The sequence below is a fragment of the Dama dama genome, chromosome 11 (genome assembly GCF_033118175.1).
Source record: "Dama dama isolate Ldn47 chromosome 11, ASM3311817v1, whole genome shotgun sequence".
In the NCBI taxonomy this organism is placed as follows: Eukaryota; Metazoa; Chordata; class Mammalia; order Artiodactyla; family Cervidae; genus Dama; species Dama dama.
Window position 1 is genome coordinate 2,301,793 of NC_083691.1, and position 25,197 is coordinate 2,326,989.

The following is a 25,197-nucleotide window of genomic DNA, read 5'->3' on the forward strand; positions in this document are numbered from 1 at the left end:
CGGGGGGTCGTCGCCACGCCTGCTGCGGAGCTGGGCAGCCCCGAGGGTCAGCGAGTCCTCAGGGCGGCCTGAGGCCCAGCCTGGTGAGTGGCGGCCCACAGGCGGGTGGGCACTGGGCCCAGCGGTCAGCCCAGCGGCCCTCGGGGCTAGCCCTGAGCGGACGTGAGTTCTGCCAAGTCCTCCCTGAAGGGAGCTGGGGTGCTCTCTGCATCGTTCCGAGGGGCCTCGTTAGCCGCTCTCGACCACCTGGAAACTCGTGACAGCGGCCGCTGACAATGGGGAGCCCTCAGCGCAGCTCCTCCTGCAGGCCGCGGGCCGTCCGTGTGCCCGGCGTGCCCGTCCCGTTTCCTCCACGACCCAGGGAGACGAGCACGAGTTATTTACTCCCACAAGCCTCCTGTTTCTGGATGGGGAAACTGAGGCAGGGCCGGGTGGTGGGCCCAGCCGGCTGGCTCCAGGCTTCCTTGGCGGGCCAGCCCCTCCTGAGTGCCTGCTGCAGACCAGGCTGACGCGTCCCGGAGCTTGCTGGGTGCCTGCAGCGCTCGGGTTCCTCAGCCCGGCCTGGAGCCCCCAGACCCGCGGGGGCCCCGCCCCTTGATTCCAGGCCCTGGGGACGCGGTCCTCACCCCGTGATGGGGAGGGAGGCGACGCCGCCCCAAGGGGCATGGGACAGAAGGACCCTGAGGTGGACCCTGAAGGCTGATGGGAGGCGGGTTCCCATCTCCTCCCTCCCCTGAGGGTCCCCGAGGCCCATCGAGCAGCATCAGGCTCCCCTCCCGTGTGAGGCGCCGGGGCCCAGGACCCTCAGACCGGAAGGAATGTCAGCCTGAGCGGTGGGGCCTCTGGAGGTGTCGCCTGCCTGTGCTCAGGTCTCGGGGTGCACACAGCCCCTGGGGTGGGAGGGTGGGGGGCTGCTCCACCTCCCGTTGGGGCCACCAGGCGTGACCTTGGGCCAGGCCTGCCTACACAAGGCCTCGGGGAGACAGGGTCCTTGCCCTTGGGGGGGCAGGATGCTAGGGTGGTGTGCCTGGGGGAGTTCGCCCGTCAGAGAATATTTGTCAATTTTCTCGATGTTAGTTTGGCCTGGGTGTCCGAGAGGGCACTGCAGAACGCGATGCCCTCCGTGTTGGGGCCCCTCCGGCCTCTGGACTCAGGCCGTGTCCACGCAGTGGGCTCCCGGCCTGGCTGCTGCTGGCGCCGTGATGGTTTGGTGACCCTCCTAGGGATCCCCGCGAGGCTGGACGCGGGCAGACACCCGTGTGCTCAGCAGCCCGAGGGCTCCCGTGTTCACTGCGCTCGGCTGGAGCCTTGCTCGGTGCCCGGGCCTGGGCGGGGATGTGGACGGGCACTGGTTCTAGTCTGAGACTTGGGCCCCGCGCTGGCCCGAGCGCTCCCCCAGGCTGGTGAGCCGCGCCCGCCCCTTCTTCCTCCCCTCGAGGCCAGGGAGGAGTGACCATTTGCACCTAAGTGGAGGCCTTGGGGTGAGTCCCCAGCCCGGTTCCCACCGCAGAGCTTGCCCAGAGGGCTGGGTCCTGGGCCGGGCTGTGGGCGGGGGTGTGTGGGGTGCTTGCGGGGGGATCTGTGGGTGCGGATCCCGGGCCCGTCTGAGGGAGCTGCCCCCACGGGGGCTGCATGTCCGGCCGGCAGCGTGGGGGTCCGGGTCAGGGAGACTAGGGCGGCTGTCGATGGGCATGTGGCCCGGAGCTCTGGGAGCGGGCTCGCTGGCTCTCAGGCTGGACTTGGGGGTCCTGCCTGGGCTGTCGCTGGCTGTGCCCAGAGGCTGTCCTGCCACCCCGCGAGGCCCTTGCGGTGTCCGCGGAACGGGGGAGACTCCTTGGTCCTGGGGGGCAGGCAGGCCCAGGAGCGAAACAGAGATGCATCGGGGCCCAGGAGAATCGCCCAGGGCAAACCCCGAAGCAGCCCGTGGGTTTGGCACAGGGTCACTGAGCTCCCCTCTGCTGTGGGGGGGGCAGGTGTGCCCCGTCCCGGCCTCCCCATGGCCTTTGCTGGCTCTTAAGGCCTCCCCAGGCAGCTGGCTCTGCTCTGGGCCATATCAGGCCTCCTCACCCCAGCCCCGGTGGGGGGCAGCCTCCGCGCGAGCTCATCTGAGATTTGCTACCCGAGGTTTCGTCTTGTTGTCCTGCGTGGTCTTTACAGCGGTGGGTCCCCAGGGCAGCAGGGTGCTGTGGTCTGAGCTTTGAGCACCTGAGCTGGGGGGTCACGGACCGGCGTCCCCAGGGGGGACTGGATGAGTCCTGGCTCCCTCCAGCCCGGAGAGAAGTGGCGACCACTTGGGGGCGGCTGCGGGCAGCGCCGAGCACGGGCTTGCCTCCCCCTTGGTGGTCCTGCAAACCGCCTTGGGCTGATGGGCTGGTGCAAGGCCTTCGTCTCAGAGCTGCCCATGCGGGACGGGCCGGGGGACATGGGCTGTCACGTGTCACCTGGGGCCGCGCCTCGGGAGGAGGTCTGCCCCAGTGTCACGTCTCTCTGGCCGCCCAGGACGCACAGGCTGGTGGGCAGGGTGACGGGGGTCGTCTGCCCCTTGTGCTGCCTGACCGCGTGAGGCCCTCCTGAGCGCAGAGTGGGCTCGCGGGAGCTCCGGCGGCCGCCCTGCCGCCCGTGGGTGAGTTGGTGTCCTCAGATCCGCTCTTGTCTGGGGATTAGAGAGCCGTGAACAGCCCGCAGTGGTGGGCCGCGGCCGCTCATCCATGTGACCGGGATGCCTGTGTCGCCCGAGAAGGCAGGGTGGGCAGCAGGGGCCGCCTCCAGGGCGACCGGGTCAGGGCCGAGCAGGTGGCCGTCGGGCCGCACATGGCCCCCGTGGCCCCTGCTCTGGGGAGTTTCCTCGGGGGCAGCTGAAGCCATTGCTTTGGAGAAGATTCGTGGGTTTTGAGTATGTGGCTCCTGTCTTCCCAGCGTTCAGAGAGGCCTGTGCAGGGGCCCGAGTCAGCCCCAACCCCGCCTGTCTGCGGGCAGAGCTGCTGGGCCCACCGTGGCTGGAGTGGAGTCTCTGGGGTTACAGGGACAAGGATGAGCTGGGGGCAGACCTGGACCCCCCTCGCGTGTGGCCTCCTCGGTGCCCTGTCTGGCTGGGCTGCAGCGGGGGAAGCTGCGTGCAGACCTGGGGCTGGGCCGCAGCGTCCCTGGGCGACCCCAGCCTGCCTGTCTGCGGGCGTCTGCTTCCTTTACGTTTCGGCTTCTCACCAAGTGTCCGTCCCATCAGAAGGCCTTGAGCTGTGTCTCTCTGAATGAACAGATCTGATTAAATGTCTTTGAACTCTCTGGATTTAAAGCCAGCGGCTTTCTAAAACATAACTTCTCAGGGTATCCTGCACTTGCAGAAAAAGCATCTGTTGTACAGGGAGAGTGTGGTGAGTTCTCAGGGGAAGTCCCCCAGGTAACCAGCGTTAACACACAGCAGCACTGGAGGTTCCTGCCGCACCCCGTGGGCAGGAGGGCCGCCCCGTCGGCCCGAAGAGTGTGGAGGGACCCGAGAGGGCAGTCGGCTGACTGCAGTGAGGCCCGAGGGACGGGAGGAGGTCATCTCGGATGAGTGACCTCCGAGGGGCGCCTGGAGGAGGCTGGGGTCAGGCAGGAGGGGCGGTGTTCCCGGCGGAGGGGGCAGCCGGGCGCCCTGGAGCATGAGTCACGGCAGGAAGGGGTGGCAGGCATGCTCGCCGCACTCGCTCACCGGGGCCTCCCCCGGGGCCTGGCAGGTGTGTGCAGGCCCCGTGTCTCTGTTGCTTTTATTTTGCTTCAGTACTAGTGTCTTGAATGCTTGCCGTTCATTTTGAATGCCCTCTTCTCAGCCATGAGAGCTGCTGGGACCCATGTAAGCCAAGCTGTCCGTTGTCTGCGGGCCTCAGTTCAGTTCAGTCCAGTTGCTCAGTTGTGTCCGGCTCTTTGTGACCCCATGGACTGCAGCACGCCAGGCCTCCCTGTCCATCACCGACTCCCGGAGTCCACCCAAACTCACGTCCATTGAGTCAGTTATGCCATCCAACCATCTCATCCTCTGTCGCCCCCTTCTCCTCCTGCCTTCAATCCTTCCCAGCATCAGGGTCTTTTCAAATGAGTCAGCTCTTCACATCAGGTGGCCAAAGTATTGGAGTTTCAGCTTCAACATTAGTCCTTCCAGTGAACACCCAGGACTGATCTCCTTTAGGATGGACTGGTTGGATCTCCTTGCAGTCCAAGGGATTCTCAAGAGTCTGCTCCAACACCACAGTTCAGAAACATCAATCCTTTGGCGCTGTTTTCTTTGTGATCCATCTCTCACCTACGGGCCTCAGGTGAAGGTTTTATGGTGCCCCTGACCTCCAGAACGGCCCCAGATCTGGGAAGTCTGCCGGTCCGATCGCCTGTGCTGCACCAGCACCAGTTTCTCGCATGCCTCCCGAGACGGGGTGCTCAGTACCCCAGGAGGCTGCCCTTGCCCTGGGGGCTGCTCCCATGGAACCCAGGCCTGCCCTGGTGGGGACGGTGTGGGGTCAGCACAGTGGTCTGTTTCAGTGGGTTCCTGTTAGTGTTCCTGGGCCCCAGCTGGCTCTCCTGCCTCCCCCGACTTCCTGCCGTGTGGCCCCTGCCGTCATCTCACCAGCCCCAGTCTGGACTTTGTGCTGAGCCAGGACCCTCTACGAATCATAGAGGGGGCAGCGATGTAGGGTCCATGTGCTTGAGGAGTGAGGGGGCAGGAAGCCTCCTGCAGCCCCAGGGACGCCCCTGCCGGTGACTTAGGATGGGAGGATTGAGGAGTGGGGGGCCCAGAGGTGGAGCCGCGGGAGGTCGTTCTTGGGGAAGGAGGTCCCTGTGGGACCAGCCCCAGCTCCGTGGATGCAGGGACTCTGGGACCCAGGGTGCCAGGCAGGGGCTTCCAGGAAAAGTTGAATCCGTGCTCTGGGTCTATTTTGGTATTAGTTCTAGAAGATTTTGTAGGTCTTCATAGAATCGTTCAACTTCAGCTTCTTCAGCGTTACTGGTCAGGGCCTAAACTTGGATTACTGTGATACTAAGTGGTTTGCTTTGGAAACGAACAGTCATTCTGTTGTGTTGAGATTGCCCCCAAGTACTGCATTTTGGACACTTTTTGTTGACTATGAGGGCTACTCCATTTCTTGTAAGGGATTCCTGCCCGCAGTAGTAGATATAATGGCCATCTGAATTAAATTCACCCATTCCAGTCCATTTTAGTTCACTGATTCCTAAAAGGTCGATGTTCACTCTTGCCGTCTCCTGTTTGACCACTTGCAATTTGCCTTGATTCATGGACCTAACATTCCAGGTTCCTGTGCAATATTGCACTTTACAGCGTCGGACTTTCACTACCAGTCATGTCCACAACTGAGCATCATTTCTGCTTTAGCCCAGCTGCTTCATTCTTTCTGGAACTGTTTCTCTGCTCTTCCCCAGTAGCATACTGGATACCTACCGACCTGGGGGTTGGGGGGCTCATCTTCCAGTGTCATATCTTTTTGCCTTTTCATTGTGTTCATGGGGCTCTCAAGGCAAGAACACTGAAGTGATCTGCCATTCCCTTCTCCAGCAGACCACGTTCTGTCAGGCCCTGACTAGCAGGGACGTGCCCTTCAGCCGCTGCACGTAGCTGGACGACGTGTGCTGGGTCACCAAGATGCACCACCCTGTCTCCTCCACGGATGAAGCCGTGCTGTCCTCCTGGGCTGCTGGCTGCCTCTGCTGCAGGGGCCCCTGGAGCTCGGGTGGGGTGCTCTAACCTCACGCAGTCAGCACTCTCAACTCTGGGCCAGCGTTTGCAACCTTCAGCTCTGTATGGGGTCCTGAGGCTGCCATGCCAGGGACCATTCACTGGGTGCTCAACTCCAGAAAGCCGTCTGTCCCGGTTCTGGATGCCAGAAGCCCGAATCCAGGTGTTGGCAGGGTCAGCTCCACCGCCAGGCTCCGGGGGCGGGGTCTCCCTGGGCAGTCCTCCTCCGCAGGCGCTGGGGGAGGGTCCCTCGGCCCTCGTGGGGCTCCTGGCAACTCCAGGGGTTTCTGTCTTGTGGTTGCGTCCCTCCCGCCTGGGCTTCTGTCGTCACACGGCTCCTTATGTCCCCGTGGAGACACCAGTCACATCAAGTGAAGGGCCCACCCCGCCCCAGGATGACTGCGTTGTAGCTAATTACACCTGCAGCGGCCCCTTTTCCAAGCAAGGTCACACCTCGAGGTCTCGGGAAGGACATGGGCTCTGGAGGGACCCTCAGGCTTGGCTGTAACGGCAGCAGATTCAGGCGAGCTGTCCTTTGTGCCAGGCTCTGGCAGGGCCACCCCGGGGGCTGCGATGGCAGGTCTTTGTCCTTGTTCAGCTTCGTATGGTGTCCTGTGGCTGCCATGCCAGGGGCCATTCTCCAGGCGCTCACAACTCCGGAGAGTGTGTGTCCCAGCTCTGGACGCCAGAAGCCCGAATCCAGGTGTGAGGGGCACGGGTGGGCTGGGGAGGGCCCCCCCCATGGCAGGAGCCTGAGGCCTCCTCGCTCTGCATCTGTCTTCTCTGCAGTGCCCTCCTTCTCCCTGGGGGCCTGGCCGTGACCTCTTAGGAAGTCCCAGCCCGTAGGCTGGCCCCGTGCAGTTGCCAGGCCTGGCGGCATCTACTCCAGCCTCCGGTACCTGGAGGGGCCGCGTGAGGATACCAGGGAGACGTGCGGGAGGGGCGGCCAGAGAGGGGCGGTGGGGACTCTGGCAAAGGCCAGGACTGGAGCTGGCTTGTGCCCGGGAGAGGGGGGTCCAGCCGATCCTGAGAGCAGGGGGGAGGGCTGGTGGGCAGGCAGAACCTGCCGGGAGGCCTGCGGGCTGTGTTGGCCGCATTAAAATCTGTGAGAGGCCTTACGCTCCGTCTGCCCCAGCAGCCCGCACCTCCACCGCCTCCTCCTGGCTCCATGTCTCTCACGATGCATCCCAGGTGGGAACAGTCCACTGAGGATAGGCTGAAGCCTTCACTCCTCGCCTGGAACCCCCCATGCAATCTGGGGACCTGCTGGGCACCAGACGCGACGCGGTGTGACCCTGGCCCCGGCTCCGCCCCAGGGAGCAGGGCCTGCCGGGCACGTCACAGGTGCTCTTCGTGTGCCTGCTGGGGGCCTGACCCGCCTTCTCCGGCTCTGCTGGGATGCCAGCCAGGGCGGGGGAGGGGCTGGGACATCTGAATCAGTGCAGAAGATAGAATTGCTTTTGATGGGACATTAAATAATTAATTCTGGTCTGGAATGGAAATATTGAGTGTTAAATTATACATTTTGGTGTTAGATGCACTGTGGCGGGGGGTGGGGGGGCTTGAAATCCTGGGTGGCTTCCAGGCCTCCCTCACGGGCTGCTGGGACCCCGGCGGGTTCCGCTGGGCTGCTGGCGGGCTCACCTGGTGTGGGTCCTTTCTCTGTGCCGCCCCCGCCCCCAGACTGTGAGCGGTGCCCCCTAATGGGGGGCTGGGTTCCTGCGTTCCTGGCCTGGGCGGTTCTGTTGCCTCCGTGCTGCTGGCGAGCATCCTTCTTCTGGGAAGGAAGCTTGTGGATACGGAACAACCCAGAACAGGTGTAGGCGGGCCTTGTCGCAGGTCACCCACTTGCAGACAGTTCTGGCCTGCGGAAGGCTGTGCGCTTTGGTGTCCGGAGCCCAGTCTTGGAGGTGGTTTGATGGGCGCGTAGTTCTTCCAGCCACGCTGTTGGTGGGGAGAGCCCGCTGGCCTGGGTTCAGGGCCTTGGCGTGGCCACCCCAGGCCACTCGGTGGTGTGCCTGAGCCGAGGCCCCTCCGGGAGTGGGGCTGCGGCTTCTATCACGGGCGCATCTGAGGACCGACACCTGCGTGGAGGGACCCTCAGGGCTCCAGGCCCCGAGTTCTCATCTGCCTCCCGACCTCATTTCCACGACCAGAGTCCTGGAGAGCTGCCAGGAGAGGGGGCCGAGTGGGCTGCCCACCGCACCCCAACCAAAGGGCAGCCCCCCTCAAACAGACCCTGTTGTTAGGACAGTTTCAGATTCACAGAGAACTGAGAAGATAGTAGACTTCCCGTCCCCCGAACCCAGTGTGTCCCCTTGACGCTATCATCCTCCTCCAGCTCAGGACGGTGGTGGCTGTTGATCAGCCAGTGGGGGGGTGTTAGCAGGACCGCAGGCCACGCTGTATCCTGTTTCCTTGGTGTTCCCACCTGCTCTTCTCTGTGCCAGGACCCCACAGGGCCCCACAGGACCCCACGGGACCCCACGGGACCCCACAGGACCCCACAGGGCCCCACAGGACCCCTCGTGGCGTCTGGTTTTCACGTGCCCGTGGGCTCCTCTGGGGTGAGACAGGTGTTTTAAAGACCAGATTCCAGCTGGGGCCAGCGTCCCTCGCACGGCCCTCATGAGGCCAGCTGGGGAGGCCGAGCCGCGGCCTTGAGGCGCCGGCCAGTCCTTGCTCACCTCCCCCCAAGGCAGCAGCTCCGTCTCCTCCACTCCGGGCCAGCTCCTCTCCTGTGGTCACGGGGAATCTACTCTGGGGAAAAAATGCATCTTTGAAGCCTACTCACAAGTATTAATAGGACGAGAATCCGTGCGGTGGCTGGTGTGGGAAGGCCCCGATGGGCCAGCAGTGAGCAGGAGTCGAGAGGAGCCCGCTTTGGGGGTGCAGTCCGGAGCTCTGCCCGCTTTCCAGCTGTTTCCGCCATCAGCACACGCAGGGGAGGGAGTCACCGTAGGCTTCTTTCCTGCCGAGGGTTTCCTTGGTGCAAAGATGCCGGGCTGCAGGGGGGCTTGCGCTGACTCTGCTACCGGAAGGGGAGAGGTTCTTCGTGGTTGGGGTGAGCTGGCTGCACACTGCAGTGTCAGGTTCCAGGCTGCCCTGCGGGCAGGGTGCCCTCATTTACCGTGAGCCTGCCGCGTTTGTGTTGGCCCTCTGACGCACGCGAGCCTGTTACCCAGCCACGTCCTGTTCAACCCTCAGGTCTGAGGTTGAGTGGCACCTCCTCCAGGAAGCCTTCCCTGATGCCCCCACCCCAGCTTGGTAGGGTCTCCCGCTGGTGCTCCCTGTGAACTCCGGAGGCTCCCTCTGACCTCTCGTCCCTCCACAGGCCTTGGCATGTCCTGCTGCTCGCTGAACCCTGTTGACCGTGTAGGTGGGGACGGAGAACCCCTGCCGTGTCATCATTGCCACGTTACAGATGAGGGCCTGGGACCCTCGCGAGCTGAGGGCGTTGCCAGGGTCGCAGGGACAGTCTGCAGCTGGATACGAAGCCGGGTTTAGTGATGCCAAGCCTGGCCCTCTGCCCCCGTGGAAGGCTGTGCCACGGGCACCCTGGGATGGTGTGCTGGGCCAGGGCCACGGGGAGACCTTGGGCAGAGCCACGAGCCCTGCTCCCTCTTGTAGGACATATGAGCAAGGGAGGTGGGCGGCCCACACCCCATGGTCAGCAGCTGCCCTTGGCTCCTCCCCACCCCTGCCCACGGCTGTGTGGACCCTTTTGGAAAACCTGTCCCTACCCTCCTGGGGATAGGCTGGCTGTGGGCACAGTCTGCAGGATCGTCTCCTCGGGGTTGTCTTATCAGCTCAGGATGCTGTAAACGTTGTCTCTGTCCCCATGTGTTGGAGAGAAACAGAGAATGTCTCTTGCCAGTCTCTTCTTCTGAGGGCACTAATCCCCTTCATGGGGCTCCACCCTCGTGACCTGATCACCTCCAGTGACAAATGCATCGGGGAGTAGGGCTTCAATACATGAATTTTCAGTTCAGTTCAGTTCAGTCGCTCAGTCGTGTCCAACTCTCTGCGACCCCATCAACTGCAGCACGCCAGGCCTCCCTGTCCATCACCAACTCCTGGAGTTTACCCAAACTCATGTCCATTGAGGCGGTGATGCCATCCAACCATCTCATCCTCTGTCCTCCCCTTCTCCTCCTGCCCTCAATCTTTCCCAGAATCAGAGTCTCTTCAAATGAGTCAGCTCTTCACATCAGATGGCTAAAGTATTAGAGTTTCAGCTGGAGTAGTATCTGGAACATCAGTCCTTCCAGTGAACACCCAGGACTGATCTCCTTTAGGATGGACTGGTTGGATCTCCTTTACTGTCCAAGGGACTCTCAAGAGTCTTCTCCAACACCACAGTTCAAAAGCATCAATTCTTCGGCGCTCAGCTTTCTTTATAGTCTAACTCTCACATCCATACTGGGAAAAAAATATGAATATTGGGGGGATGCAAACATTTGGTCCATAGTGAAGGCTAGCTGTTGTCCAGTGACAGACCACCACAGTGGACTTGGTGGAAGTGGGGGGCCACTCCCAGGAGGGGCAGAAGTGATGATTGTGGCTCTGACAGTGAACCCAAAGTGTGGGGGACCTCCTAGCCATGAGGGTGTGTGTTGCCCCCGTTTCTCAGGTGAGGAGCTTGGGACTCAGCTACACTCAGCATTTGCTTCTCCTGGTAATGGACAGGGACCGCCATGTGTCAGACCCAGCATGACCTCTCTAAATGCTCAGTGCTATCAGATCTTTCCAGAAACACCCACCTAGCCATGAACACACTTGGGCTTGCAGTTTGTCCTCTGACTTGTGTAGCTGCTCAGGACCGTCCTCACACAGCTCCATGGCTGCTGTGGTGCCGACGGTCACCCCCAACATCCCTGCTTCCCCTTCTGTGGGATGTCAGCAGCAGTGTCAGCAGGGCTGGGAGTGTGAACACAACGCAGGCGGAGCCCCGCCCTGCTCCAGGGGCTGGGGGCAAGCCGCACCCTCCTTTGCTGTCAGAAAGCCCGGGGAGGAGGTAGGGAACACACCGCAGGGCCGCAGGGCGGCCAGAGCTCCCGAGGCTCTTCAGGCGCTCCTTCAGAAGCAAGGAGCAGGCGAGGGTGGAGATTCACGCTGCTCAGGGCACTGGGGTTGTGCTAGCAGTTAATAATGGAGTTACTAAGTCATCACTTCAGAGATAAGTGTGTATGTTGAAAAATTATTGCCAGGGCGTAAAAGATACAATTTTTGTTCCCTTTCCCATTAAAATGGCCATTAATCAGGGAGGGCAATGAAGCGGCTCTGAAACCCATCGGCCCTCTCCAGGTAATGGCTGCTGTCACCTCGTCCCCATTAGCAGCTGGGGGTTTGATGGATGGGGCCGGCCCAGAGCCCGGAGCCCACGAGCCAGAAATGCCGAGGCGGGGGCTGGGCATTCCTGGGTCAGGCTTAGACTGGAGGCTGGGGCACTCACCAGACAGGTTCTCACTGTCTCTGTTCGTGTGTAGGTGACCACTCTGACCCTCAGTCTCTTTATCTGACATGGGGTGCTATATCACCTTCTCACGTGGCTGAGGATTCAGTGAGCCAGGCGGGTAACTTTGCAGCCCAGTGCCATACTCGTGGTCAGGGATCGGGCTGGGGGTCAGGGCTCAGGCCCACTTGCGTGCTGGCTCCTTCAAGGAGGCCCCTGTGAGGCTGGTGTGACTCTGAGCGCTGCTCGTGGGCTGACTCTCAGTGGCGGGGCCAGGGTGCTGGGGGGTGTGGTTTGGCACCCCTTGGGTTTGTGTGCTGGGGACAGCCACTGCCCCAGAATCCGGCGCCCCCAGCTGCGGTTCTGGGAGGGGATGGAGGAAAACAGGATCCACTCCCTGTTTCTCAGCAGCTCTTTCAAGTGTGAGGATGGAGTGCAGAGGCAGATGCCGCCTCTCAGAGGGGCCTGGGCTCAGACAGCCTGGGCCGCCTCTTACAGGTGGTCCCCGGCAAGTGAGGACGCCTGTCGGGGCTGCGGTTTCCTCATCTGGAAAGGCGAGGCGATGGTCCTGACCCTGTGGGATTGCGCTGGAGACAAGTCACCTGTGCTGAGGCAGGAATCCACGTAACAGCAGAGGCAGTCGCAGCTGGGTGGGGCCATGGGGACCCGCTCCCAGAGCAAGCTGTGTAGACGCCTGCCTGCCATCTGGCCCCTTGGTTCCCCAGGATAAGAGAAGGGCAAGTGCAGTGGGGGCTTTGGGGAGGGGAAGGCCCTCGCCTGGGGCTGGGTGTCCTTCCGCCTCCCCGTGCTGTTCTGTAAAGTGTATCGGCATCCCAGGCCTGGGCGGGGCGTCTAGTCCTGCCCCAGGGATTCTAGTACCTTCTGGGCAGTGACTCATGCCGCTGGGCGGCCTCCCCTCGGATCAGTGGGGAGCTATGTCGCTCCCTGTCTGTGGCTGGGTTTGCGATGCCGCCTGTGTTTGGACATGCCTTCGGCTCACCTCTTACCTGCCAGATGGGGCAGGGCAGGCCCAGCCCGCTCCCCACCCTGCTGCGTGTTATCAGTCATCAGGCATCCCAGCTGTGATAGCAGGGAGGAGTGCTGAGGGGGAGGGGAGGCCGCGTTCACAGACGGTGAGTGGCCGGGGCGACCCACTCCTCCAGCTCCTCCGCCACCTTGTGGTCTGACACGCTTCCTGGCCCCCGGGAACCTCAGTTCAGTTCAGTCGCTCAGTCACGTCCGACTCTTTGCGACCCCATGGACTGCAGCACGCCAGGCTTCCCTGTCCATCACCAACTCCTGGAGTTTGCTCAAACTCATGTCCATCGCGTCGGTGATGCCATCCAACCACCTCATCCTCTGTCACCCTCTTCTCCTGTCCTCAATCTTTCCCAGCATCAGGGTCTTTTCAAATGAGTCAGTTTTTCGCATCAGGTGGCCAGAGGATTGGAGCTTCAACTTCAGGAGCCTCAGGGCCTCACTTAGCAACCCTGCTCTCACGCCTGGAGGCGAGGCTGCTGTCTGTTGGCCTCCGATCAGGGCTGGATGAGCCTGCCTTTCGGGGCAGGGCTGGGCTGAAGATCTGGGGTCCGGCGGGCATATGGACGAGTTGGGTCCACCTCTGCTCACCCGCTTTCAGCCGTGAATCCTGAGCCTCAGTTGCTCCTCTGTGAAATGGGAAGATCGGCAGGAATGTCTCCTGGTGGGTGTAGCAAGGGGGAGGAGGGGTAAGTTTAAATCGTTAAATAGAAATAAGCCTCGTAAAGACTTGGCTGGGGCAGGGCTGGACACATGTCCGCAGCGGTTGTCATGAGGCCAATCAGGGTAGGGCCTCGCGCCCTGCTTCCCACGCTGTGTCTGCCTGGAGGGTCCTGGGTGGCCTTTGCCAATCGTTTGCATCTCCCGAGCCGGGGTTTAGGTTTCCCGTCTGCAGAGTGAAGACTTTGGACCAGATGGTTGCTAAGCTCCTTCTGCTACGGACTTGGCGTTTTCCTGGCTGATTCCTGCAAGCCTTCCTGGTCGGGAAGAGCTCTAGTTCAGGTCCCCACCCCAGTCCTCTCCCACTCCTGTGCCTCAACATTACGGATCAGGGACCACAGACGGTCAGTGCCCGGGCCCTTGGACGGACACAGCCTGTCGCAGGGATCCCGCGATGGGGGCTCTGGATGCTCCACCCTCTCCTGACCCCTCCCTGTGTCCCATGAGGGCCCCTGGCTCCAGTTTCCCTCCCGGCCTCTTCTCCCCTGGCTCCCAGGTGTACGGAGCGCTGCCCCTGGCCTCTCCTGCCTCGACTGGTCCTAGGACTGCTTCTCCTTGAGGTGCCGGGGGCTGGGCTGGCACCCCTGCACGCTGGTCGGGGCAGACGGCACCTTAGCTGGTTGCAGCCGGGAGGGGATGGCGCCAGGGAGTGGGGTCTGCCGCTCAGCCCTCCTCTTGCAGCTCTTCCTAGGGTGTCAGGAAGGGGTACCCCACCCAGTGAGGCCTCAGAGACACAAAGAGGGTGCGGGTGCTGGGGGCCGAGGACACGGGGCGGAATGGGGGTGGGGTGGCCCAGGAGCCCGCCCCTCCTGGGCTCAGCGTGGCGGTCAGCTGGTCTCCAAGGCCCGGGCCGCTCGCCCCTCCAGGCGCCTGGTCCGGGGCTGGTCACGGCTGTGATGTCCCTGGGGGCTTCTGCTTGGCCCCTGCTTTGGGTGACCCCTGCGCCCCATGCCCAGGATCCGAGCCCTCGGTAACCAGGTCGCAGCCCCTCGTTCCCAGCAGGAAACTGGGGCCCGAGGTGGGGGCGGATGGTTGGGGGAAGGACGGAGCTGGCAGCGGAACCAGCCTGTCCCCCGTGACCACCCTCCTGGGGTAAATGGGGTCTCGGGCTTTCTCCTGGCCCGGGGGAGGACAGACGCTTGGTGTCCCTGCTTTTGCAGGGCCTCCTGCATGTTTCGGGAGCCCGACTCCGGCGTGGTCCCTGACCGCAGTGGTGAGGCCTCGGTCACGTCACCGTACCCTCTGGGCTTCGGTTTACTCAGCTTGCAGAGATGAGCAGCCCCTCTGGCGGGTGGCCGTGGAGACGCCGGGTCCACGCACAGGGAGACCGAGGCGTGCAGGCGCTGACTGCCCTGGAGGTGCGCCGTGGGCAGGGGCCTGTGAGGCCAGCGGCTCAGGCCCCGTAGGGCCCCCGGCTCGGGGACCCCGTGTGTCGGCATTCAGCCCTCTGTCTGTCCGTGTCGCAGACGTCAGCGCCTGCGGAGACCGAGGTGTGGAGACTGGCCGCTGCTCCCGAGGCTCAGGGTGGTGTCTTCTCCCTGCATTTGAGGGTCTTTTCTTGGTCTGGACCCAGCAAGCGAGGAAGCTAGATGTGGGGCGTGGTTTCAAGTCTCACTGGAAGCTCGGTTCAAGGGCAGGAGAAAGCAGCGGCCAATTCCGAGATGTTGATGGGCTTTTTCTCCTTATTAGCCTTTTTCGTTCCTCGTAAATCACTCTGAAGCTCCGACCCCCTAAGGATGGCCAGACTGCCCTCCCTTGCCACCGGTCACCTGGCCCCACGAGTGGGTTTTCATTTTGCTGTTTCGCTGTCTTGGGGCCTGGAGTCCAGCCCCCTCCCCTCTCCCAGCCTCCTTCTGGCTCCCTGGAAGGAAGACCCCATCTGTAGGGCCTGCGGGCGCATGCCGCAGGTGGTGGCTGAGATGACCGCGTTCCCCACCTGCTTTTGTTTCCCGGCCTCTTGGCGGCAGAGTTTGAACACGGAGCGTGGACGCCCATGGTCCATCACGAGTCCCTCCTCACCGCCGCTTGTCATTCTGAAGGCAGTGGCAGCAATGTCTCTGACCTTGCTTTCAATGAGAAAAGAGAAAAAAGCAGAAGGGCAATGCTGGCGGCTGAGCTGGAGAAAGCCGTTTATAATCATTTGCTTCTGAATATGCAGCCGTGTTGGCTGTAGATTTCCCCGGCTGATAGAGAGTTTCCGGGGCAACGTATTTAAATGAGCTTGATGGTCTTGGCCGTTTGGCTCCAAGGCGCCGCTCTGTGTTTGCCATGTCTGGTCCTGGCTGATAAGGGGGTCTTCCTGGTCTGTGCCGTTCCCGCTTAGCGATTCCTCAGAACGGCGGGGCGCCCCCCTGACCACGCGGGGCTGACGGACCCACCCACTCACCAGCTGACCAGCAACTGGGCAGCCGGGCCTTTTAAAGGCCGAGGTGTGTCCCTGTCCATCCTTCCTCTGGATCATCTCTGTGGGGTCCTCGGCTCACGTCCTGAGTTGCAGGGCAGAGACTTGAGAATCCGCCTTGCAGGTCAGGGCCGTGCGTTCAGTCCCTGGTTGGGAACTGAGATCCCACAACTCGAGAGCCCGATGCTGCGGAGCCCAGGGCAGAGTGACTCGTGCCTGGTGATAGCAGAGCGTCGGGGAAGGCGACGCCTGGGCAGGGCCCGGCGTGCAGGGCGTGTGCACGTGCGTGCGTGCGTGGCCTCTTGTGTCGCGCAGACCTTCTGGGACCCAGTGTGACGGCGGCTTTGCCACCTTTAACCTGAGGCTTTCGAGGTCGCCCCAGAAGCAGGGAAGCTTTGTGAGCTGTGCCTGAGAGTAGCCCCCGGGAGGTCTGCTCCCATCGGGCCGACCTCAGGGACTGCGGGAGAGGCTGGGAGACGCGGCGCAGGGGGCCTGGAAGAGGAGCGCGGGGTTCCGCTGTCCTCTGCTGGCTCCCGTGATGGGGGCAGGGCCCTTGTTCTCTCTAGTCCCCAGTGTCTGCGTCCGATGCGTGGAGAGCCGGGGAGAGACATTCCATGCAGGAGTCACGTTTGCGTCATGTTCATCCCAGTGTATTGCGTGGCACTTAGTAAGGGCTTGATAAACGATAGCTCGTGTTCTTGTCATTAAGACATAGGATTGGGAGGCGGGTTCTCATTGGACCTCTGCTGTTGATCCTGTGTGTCCATCCACCCACCTGTCCATCCGTCCTTCCCTCCAGCCACACACCATCCACGCACCCACCACCTCTCTGCTTATCCACTCACCCAGATCCCCAAACGTTCTTCAAGCATCTTGCAGTCACCCCGTTCTTAGGCCGTCATGTGAACTCGGTGAGCCGCAGTCTTTCTCGTCTGTGAAGAGGCAGCTCAGAGCCTGTTTTTAGGGTCAGATGTGATAGCTGCTGCGGTATGACCTTGAGCGAGTTTGTGGGTCCCTGGGCCTCGATTCCTGTCTGTAAAATGGGGGCACAGTTTCGGTCCAGCCCATCTCCTGGGAGGGAGCCTCCTGGGGCTCTTGGAGCTCTGAGATGGTGCCAGTGGGAGGTAAAATGTCCCTGAATCTGATCCATCCTCTGTTATGACCCGGCCACAAGGCCCGGGGCTGGCACATATCAGGGTGCATTGAAAGTTTGATGAGTGAATAAGTCTGGGAAGCGAAGTCCCTCGTATCCTCTAGACTGAAAATAAAGCTCCATGAGATAGTGTTTTACTTCTCTTTTCCAATATTGTCTGTCCTGTCTTGTCTGTTCCCATCTCATCCTACTTCAGTGAGAAAAATGCCCTTGGGACCTGTCTGAGTTTATGCCTCACCAGCAGGTCAGCACCTGCAGTTCGCAAACCCTGCCCTGGAGAGGTAGGAGGTGAGTCCTCCCCTGAGTTAGAGCCCTTGTCCCCCCAGGAGGCTGACTGCTGCAGCCCAGGGACCCAAGCAGAGGAGGGCTGGCAAGCTGGGCAGCCTGCAGCTGACTCTGCCCACTCAGGGCACAGCCTGCAAGGCTGCTGTCTGACTGCGTTTCCCCAGGTTTCAGCAGAGGCTTTGGCAAAGGGCTGCAGAGTCCAGGCCTGCCTGGAGGCCTCCGAGTGATGCTGCCTTCTAAAGGCAGAGTCCCCACCCTCTCTGTCTGTCTATCCCCACCTTGGCCTTCGGCCTCTGTCTTTTCAGCCCTCATCCTGAACTTCTCTTTTGAAGTCGAGCCTGGAACCAGACCTTTCACCCCCTTCCTGTGTTTTCATCCAAATAAGGGCAGGTTCCTGTGTGTGTGTGAAGTCTCTTCAGTCACGTCCGACTCTGTGCCCCCATAGACTGTAGCCCTCCAGGCTCCTCTGTCCGTGGGGCTCTCCAGACAAGCATACTGGAGTGGGTTGCCGTGCCCTTCACCAGGGGACCTTCCCGACCCAGCGACTGAACCTGCATCTCCTGCATTGCAGGCAGATTCACTACTGCTGAGCCACCCGGGAAGCCCAAGTCGGTGGAGGGGGTGAGTCAACCCTAAATCGCCTCCACCACTGGAGGGTGGAGGTGTGGATCCACAGGGGTGTGGATCTCCTCCACCCCTGGTCATGCAAAACGTGCTTCTGCAGGCGTTCGTGAGTACCTGCTGCAGGCCAGACTCCTGGCACACGTTCCATTGAGTCTAGCAGTCTCATGGGAGGGGTGCACTCGTCCCCATTTCACAGACGGGCAGACTGAGGCCAGTGGCTGGATGTGAACCCAGGACGGTGCAGGCTGTTCCCCACCAGCAGGCCATCTGACTGCAGCCCAGACCCTTCCAGTCCCCGCCGCCCCCACCTCGCCCCATGCCTGCTCCGTGGGGGGGGGCACCCTCTGGGCTGGGCCTGGGAGTCTCCATTCTCAATCTCCTCCCATGAACGCGAGGAAGCCGACTGGCCAGCGGTATCTGGGAGTCTGTTTGCCCGGATGCAGGCTGGTGGGGTCCCACCTCGGGGCCCGAGCAGTCCGCACCTGGTGGGGCCCAGCGAGACTGCCATCCAGGGTCCAGGCCTCAGGCCCCAGGCTCTGCGCTGTCAGAACCATTCTTAGTCCTTCACCAAGTGGAGGGGCTGAAACATTGAAGGTCACGGTCGAGGCAGGAGGTAGACGCGCGAACAGCACGGACATCCGTGGCTTTGGGGAGCTAGCCGTGCGGGTGTCTGCTCCCGGCATGACAGGTCCCTGGGGGCACACACCCTCCTCCCTCTGATTCCCTGCCTGGCCTCTGCACACACGGTCCTCTGCTCGCCTGGGGCTGAGGCTCCGTGGGCCCCGCGGGACCGCTGAGCCCAGGAGTCTGAGCCTTTTGTGTAGAGGGAGGGGGGAGGAGGGCAGGACGAGCAGGTGTGCGTCTTTTCACTCGTTATCAGGGATGCAGACGAGAAGGGGAGATAGAAGATGGGGAAATGTCATCCTTTGACATTTATGTTTTCAGAGGAGCTGGCAGGGACTGTGAGCCGGGAGGTTTTTGATCATCATGGGAGAGGGAGGCCTCTGGGGAAGCCCAGCTCTCACCCCAAGGGTGGGGAAGGCACCGGCCAGAGATGCCTCCGGGAGCCGCTAGGGTGCTTCGCGACACCTGCTCCCTAACCTTTCATTGGGACCCCGCCCCTCATCTGACCCCGCGGCTCTCAGGGGTCTGCTCCCTGCATCCCCTGCCCTGGTCCCCCCAGGTGAGACCTGAGGTTTCCCTTTCTGCACAGATGCTCAGGACGGACCAGCAAGGGACGGGGCGCCCCAGGCAGAGCTGGGACGGCTAAGCCCGGTGAAGGAGCTGGCCCCGTCTGGCAGCCGGAATCCAGAGCCCTTCAGTAACCGCTGGTGACAGGCTCCAGCCTGGAGCAGAGCGGCTGAGAGCTCAGGGCCGAGCCTTGCGGTGGTCGCGGCAGCTGCAGAAGCTGTTCTGTCCCCTGAGACTGGGGACCCGCAGACACACGGACCCGTCTCCTGGCCTCGGCTTGCTCACCGGTGGCAGCCGCCCGCTGTCCTGGGCTCTGCCCGTAGGAGACGCAGCCCCGACCCCAGGTCAGCAGACAGACTTCGTCTCCCGAGCCAGTGCTGACCGGTTGCTGGTGTCCTGTTTGGACTCTGCAAGGAGGATCCTAAGTTCTGTCTGGCTCCGGGCGGAGGAGTGCAGCAGTTGACTAGTGATGTCTGCCATGGTAGGCGTAGGCGTGGGGTGGCACGTGTGCCCTCCAGTTCCCAAACCCTTGGGCCCCACACTTCCAGCATTCTGTCTAGTGACTGTAAGGACATCGAGCAATATTGCTTTAATTTTTGTCCTTCCTAAATATTTAGAGCCCTTAAAAGCCAAGAATAACAGCAGAAGCCAAGTCGCTCACTATTTGTGAAAGGCCTCTTGGCGTGCCCGAGTGTGGGGGCCCCCGGCTGGGCCAGCTGCACAATCAGCCCATTGAGTCTTGTCTGGGGAAACACAGAGGAGCCCTGTCGCTCCTCGGATTCACGACTTCCATGCAAGCCGGCCCCTGAAACAGCACGCCTCCCGGAAGTCAGCGCACAGCGCTTGGCTTGTTGGGCGAGTCCACCGTCTTGTCGGCTGAGAAAGGGCCCTTCTATACAGTGCGGGGTTCTCTCCCCTCTTTTAAAAAATTGCCACAGGACGGAGAGCAACCTCACAGGAGGTCCGAGACGCGTGTCCCGGGTGGGGGCTTGGGGAGGTAACCTGGCCTCGGGTTTCCCATGTCCCACGTGTGCACGGCCGGCCTCAGGGGTGTGAGGATTCGCTGGGATGACGCACATAAAAGGCTGATTTGGCTCGGTTTCTGGGGCACCAGCGCCCAGCAGAGGGTGTCTGTGAATTTAGCCAGTGGTCATCACAGGCCGTGTTCACATGCCCTGGCCTCAGACGCACGTGTGCGTGGACACACGTGCACACACACACACCCGTGCACACGCAGCGGGCTCTCAGAGTCAAGACCTGTCTCTCTGCCTCCTCGGTGTGTGGTCTCACCCAGCAGGCTCCCTGTCAGTCCCGCTGGGAATCGTGAGCAGCTTGTGTGACCCGCGAATCACGCTCGAGCGTGTAACATTCTGTGTTCGGGTCAGCCGTGCTGTCGCCTGGCCCCGTTTCCCCGTGACCATCTGTGGAGCCTCGTCCTTGCTTGCCCTGGTCATCGGAAGATCTGTGGGTTGGCCGTGTTGAGGCCTCTGAGGCTGGGAGCCGGGTGGGTCCTGTGTGTCTGGAGGGGGCTGGTCACGGCAAGACCGGGGCGGGCTGGGGCAGGGACCCCAGGACTTCGGCACATCTGTCCATCCAGGGAGAGCCTCCGGGGATGCCCTTGTGCAGTCTGAACCTGGGGTTCCTTGTTTTCCGTCTACACCCTGATCCTCTAGCTAGCTGGGCATCTGTTTAAATGGTCCATACGGAAAGATTGGAGGGGCTGGAAGGGAAGGGAGCTCTACGCTGGGATGTTTGCCTCTACGCTGCACTCCGGGCTGTTGTGTGATTTTGGGCGAGTCACTTGACGTCTCTGGGTCTCTGTCTCCCCACCTGTGAAATGGGTCAGCACCCACCGTGAACAGGAGTTACTATTAAACCACATGGTGCCTTCCAGAGCAGGAGCCTGGGGGGAACCTCTGTGGTCGTGATGTGTGTGCACACCGGGGGTGGCCCGGATGGGGCAGACCCTCTGCTGGGGGAGAGGAGAGCGGGACTCAGTGAGTGGCTGGGGGCAGGAGATGGCAGAGGGGCTGTGAGCCCAGGCCTAGGCTCCAGGGCACTGCGCCGGGCGCACATGGCTCTCAGCAGACGTTAGTGCCCCGAGACGGCGCATCCTGCCCGACAAATACAAAGCAGGTGCCTTGCCTAAAAACATCTTATGCTCTGCTTTTTTTTGTTCTTGAGATGAAACGTGCTTTAATAACTGTACTCAACATCTACAAAACACTTCATTACTGTTTCTTGATGACTTCCGGCTTTCTCATGAAATTACAGAAGCATCTTTTCGTCTCCCCCTCCCAGGTCATCTCCGCCGTGTCAAGACTCTCCCTGCACAACTTGGCTCAGAACAAAGGGATCAGGTGAGCTTCGCGGAGCGCGCAGCAGGGCGCCCACCTCTTCGTCCTCGTCTGGCCCCCGCGTGCCCTGTCACAGATACTGGAGTTTTGAACAGATACCCTTGGCCCTTGTCTTTCTCATGAATTTTCAGCATGTTGTCGGGTTGCCTGTTGGTGGTGGCTGGAAGGGGTGGGGAGGATGGGCGAGGCTTTAGCTCACACCCGGGAAATCTTGCAAGCCTGTTACTGATGGCTGCAAAATCTCTTTCGATTTAGGTAATGAGATCAGCAAATTAATCCTTTCACAGATCATCGCCTACCTAAATGCCCTCTCCACACGTCAGAGCTGGGTTTTGCCTCCAGTGAAGTAGTGGTGTTTGTTTGTGGAGATGGGGCTGAGCCAGGGGGCCTGCCTGCCTGTGGCTGTGGGCCCCCTGGCAGGAATTGCCCCACTCTTGGCTTTAATTCTGCTCGGATTTGCAGAGAGTTCCATGGCCTTGGGGTCTGATCTCTGACACACGGATGTTGGGGGGTGGGGGGCCCTGGGACTGAGGGGGCAGAGGCATCTGGGGGCATGGGGGTTGCCGGCCACAGAGAACAGGCGAGGGCAGCCCCAGGTGAGACCTGGTCATTGCAGATTCCGACCCTCAAGAGTGGGGTCAGGGAGACCGGGTTCCACACTCGATGGGGATGAGCCTAGGGCCTGCCTCCTTCGGTGTCCCTGGGTTGTGGGCCAGCAGGGTGGGAGTGAGAGGTTTGAGAGGGCAGAGACGGGTCCTGAGGGCAGAGGGGCTGGGGGGTCTCACCTGGGTGGGTACCGGTGACTTGGTGAGAGTGGTTCAACTCTGGAGGGGGCTCCCCCCTGGTGTTGTCATCGGGTCCCTGCACACTCATGGACTGGGGGTCCCAAAACCAGGATGTCTCCTGCAACAGGGCCCTTGGTGGGGTTATTTGCCGAGGTCCAAAGAGTCATGGGAACAGATGCAAATATTAGGGAACCCCCCCCAGAACCTATTTTCCTGTTGAGTTCTCCAAAGACTCAGAAGTTTCACTGAATTGAGTTTTTTTTTTTAATGTCAGATGGACGACAGGCTGTTTAAAAATGCTATTGCAAAAAAAAAAAAAATGCTATTGCGCTGCTATTAAACACATAGTTGAGAATATTTATAACACAGTTAGGCTGTAAGGAATAAGGTTTGGATGAAACCCCTGTACCACCACCCGGCCCACGTTCCAGAACGTTGCTCTGCCTGTGAGGCCCCCAGCTGCGTGGATTGGTTTTCAGTATAGCTTTCGTCTCTAACAGGGATTGTTTAAAAATGTGTAGTTTAAAAAAGTGAGTCGTTGCTGGATACACAGACATGGGTTTTCTTGTTTGTGTTTTTCCCAGGAGTGGTCGTCCGCTCTTTGCCCCACTAGCTGGGACGACAGGCTGCGTTCCGGGGGCCTCCCCCCGGTTCCAGCGTGTCCGCCATCTGTGTGCGTGTAGGCAGGAATGGAGTTCATGCCACAGAAATCAGTCATTTTATCCACTTTGTCATGTGACTCGAGAGTGTGATCTTTTCTCTCCATCTCATAAAATCCTCCTGGTCGGGGGCCCGGTGTCGGGGAGCCCAGGGGTGCTCCTGGGGCGGACGAGACAGTGGCTTTGCTCGGGTGTGGTCCTGCAGTGGGCTGAGCGCAGCGCCAGGCTCCCCACGCCCTGCCCCGCGGGCAAGAGGCCGGTGACCGAGGCCATGACCGCCTTGTCTGTTGGCTCCCGGAGCCTCGGGTTCCCTGGGGCTGACAGTTGGCCAGGGAGTCTGCTGGTGGCTTAGGAAGTGGCGAGGGGCCTGAGAGTGTGCCGGTGACCTCTGCGCAGTGTGGAGGCCCCTGGGCGGCTGGGCGGCGCCCTGACCCCTCCGCCCCGCAGTCCCAGGGCCCCTGCCCCACGACATAGGTGCCTCCCCAGCCGCTCCTGCGCTGGGTGGGCAGAGGCCAGCTCTCCGAGGCTGGCCGGTGGGCTTGGAAACGCGCCTCCTTCCCTCTGTCTTCCGGGCAGCATGCGGGCACAGCGGCCCCCCTGCTGGGGAATGAAGACCCCAGCCCCTCGGGTGACGGTGAGCCGAGAGCGCGGCCGTCCAGCCTGCAGAGCGGGTGAGAGCCAGCACCAGCCTGGTGGGCTGCGCGCCTCCTGTGGGCGGCTCCTCGCAGAGCCGGTGGGGGCGGGGGAACCCAGGGGGCGTCCCAGGGTTCATTCTCGAGGCTGAGCCCCGAGGTCCTGCAGGCGTTGGCCCGCAGGAGGGCTCAGCATGGTCTCAGTTTGCCGTAATGACGTCAGAGGGCCTGTCGGGGCCGTCGGGACACTGTTGGGCCTGATGACTCACGGAACTCAGCTAAGCTGTTATCCTCAGGGTTCTGGTCTATTACAGCAAAAGGAGGCAGGTCCAGATCGGCAGATGGAAAAGGCACATAGACAGGAGTCCAAGAGAGACATGGCACAGACTTCCGGGTGTCCTCTCTCCAAGGACTTGCATGGACAGTGCTTAATTCTCCCAGAATGATGTGTGACATCATAGATGGGAGTTGCCAGCCAGGGAGGCCCCCTTGAGCTTTGGTGCCCTGGTTCTCATTGGGTGTGGGTCGTGTAGACACGGCTGACTGCCCCTGTTGGGGTGACCTTAGCTTCCAGCCCTTGCACAGGTCCAGCTGGTACTGTGGCCCTGAGGTCCCCCATAAACCCCATCATTTCTCAGACCCTCTGGCCTGGCCTGGGGCCCCCCGAGGTAGACAGAGATGCTGTAATCAGCAGGACGTCCCAAGGGCTCAGAGGTCCCTCTCGGGAGCCAGGCCAAGGGCCTGACCTTTCTTGGACACGCAGGGTGTAGGCAGCCTGGGGTTGCTGCGTTAACCCTTTGTTGCACATGGGGAGGGAGGTGAGGGGGTCAGGAAGGTGTTTGCCGACCAAAGGCGGGGACAGGACCCGCTGACCGGAGCAGCACCTTTGCAGGAAGAGCTGCCCAGCTCACCTGTCTCCTCCTCGCCCTTGTCACTGAACGTGCCCCGGGCCCCATCTCACCCGGCCTTTCTCCCTCCCTGTCTGAGCTCCAGTCCAGAACTTTCCCGGGGTCCTTTCCCTTCGTGGCGCCCGGGGACAGGCCCTCTGGCACGCCCCGCAGCTCACCCTCCCTGGGCCTGGGAGGTGGGCTCCGGCCGCTCTGGAGCGGGACGCGTTTGAGCAGCTCCGCGCAGGCCGAGGGTTTCACAGGCGATGTGTCGGCCTGGAGCCAGCCCCACTCACACAGAACCCTGACCGTGCTCTCCGTTTGAGAGCAGTCCATGGTGTCGGTAATTAGCAAAAGGGGCTCCTCTAGCCAGACTCTTCTGTTTTAAAAACCCGCAGACGGAGCCCACAGCCCTGACGAAACTCTCCTGCGTTTCTTTCATGCCTGGAGAGGAGCCCAACGTGCTCCTCTAAAAAATGATCATTATCACAACTCTTGCTCTGTGCATCATGAGCTGATCTCCCACAAAAGCCCCAATTGTACTTCTCAGGGGCTGATGAATAGGAGGCTTAATCTAGGAGCCCCACCCTGGTGCTGGCTGGGGGAGCAGGAGTGATGGTGGGGGGCTCTGGGGAGTCATCCAGCCCAGTGTGTGGGGATGGGGGTCCTTGTCACAGCCGGAGCTGGCCCTCCAGATTGAAGGATGTCCTGTTCGGGGGTCGTCACGGCTCTGAATGCCTGGGAAGGAGTAGACGGCAAAGGGTGGGACCCTCTCTGGGCCTGAAATCGAACGGTGAGACCAGGGCGCCCTCAGCCCTTGGAGGTCTCATCTCTCAGCCCCTGCTTGCCGAGTGGTCTTAGGCAGGGGTATTCTTGGAGCCTCTGTCTCTTCCTCTGTGGGCTGGGGAGGGTCCCCCTGCCACCCAAGGTTGCCGTGAGCCTGCACCCTGTGCAGCGTGATTAGTGCTGCCCCGGACACCCTGTGGACACCCATGGGCTGCCGGCCTTTCGGTGGGCTGAAAGGTGGCCCCAAAAGATGCACCCACCTCCTAGCCCCCAGACCCTGTGTGACTGGGGAAAGGTTCTCTGCAGGTGAAGTTTTATAAACGGAATTTCACCTGTAAACGTAAGGAGGAGGCAGGAGGGTCAGAGTCAGAGGAAGGAGACGTGATGACAAGCGGAGGTTGGAGGGGTGTGGCCACGAGCGGGGGAGTGCGAGTCATCTTAGAAGCTGTGAAAGGGCCAGGTTCTCCCCTGGTGCTCCCGGAAGGAGCCGGCCCTGCCGACC

At 61.4% G+C, this 25,197-nt stretch overlaps 1 protein-coding gene across 7 annotated transcripts in view; it reads left to right on the forward strand.

Annotated features, from left to right (window-relative positions):
- VAV2 (vav guanine nucleotide exchange factor 2) overlaps positions 1-25,197 on the forward strand; it is a 183,150-nt gene that overhangs the window by 80,163 nt on the left and 77,790 nt on the right. For all 7 annotated transcript variants that reach the window (XM_061154210.1, XM_061154211.1, XM_061154213.1 and 4 more), the window contains exon 3: positions 20,891-20,949. In XM_061154210.1, the coding sequence (XP_061010193.1) occupies positions 20,891-20,949 (59 nt within the window). The remainder of the gene's footprint in view (positions 1-20,890; positions 20,950-25,197) is intronic.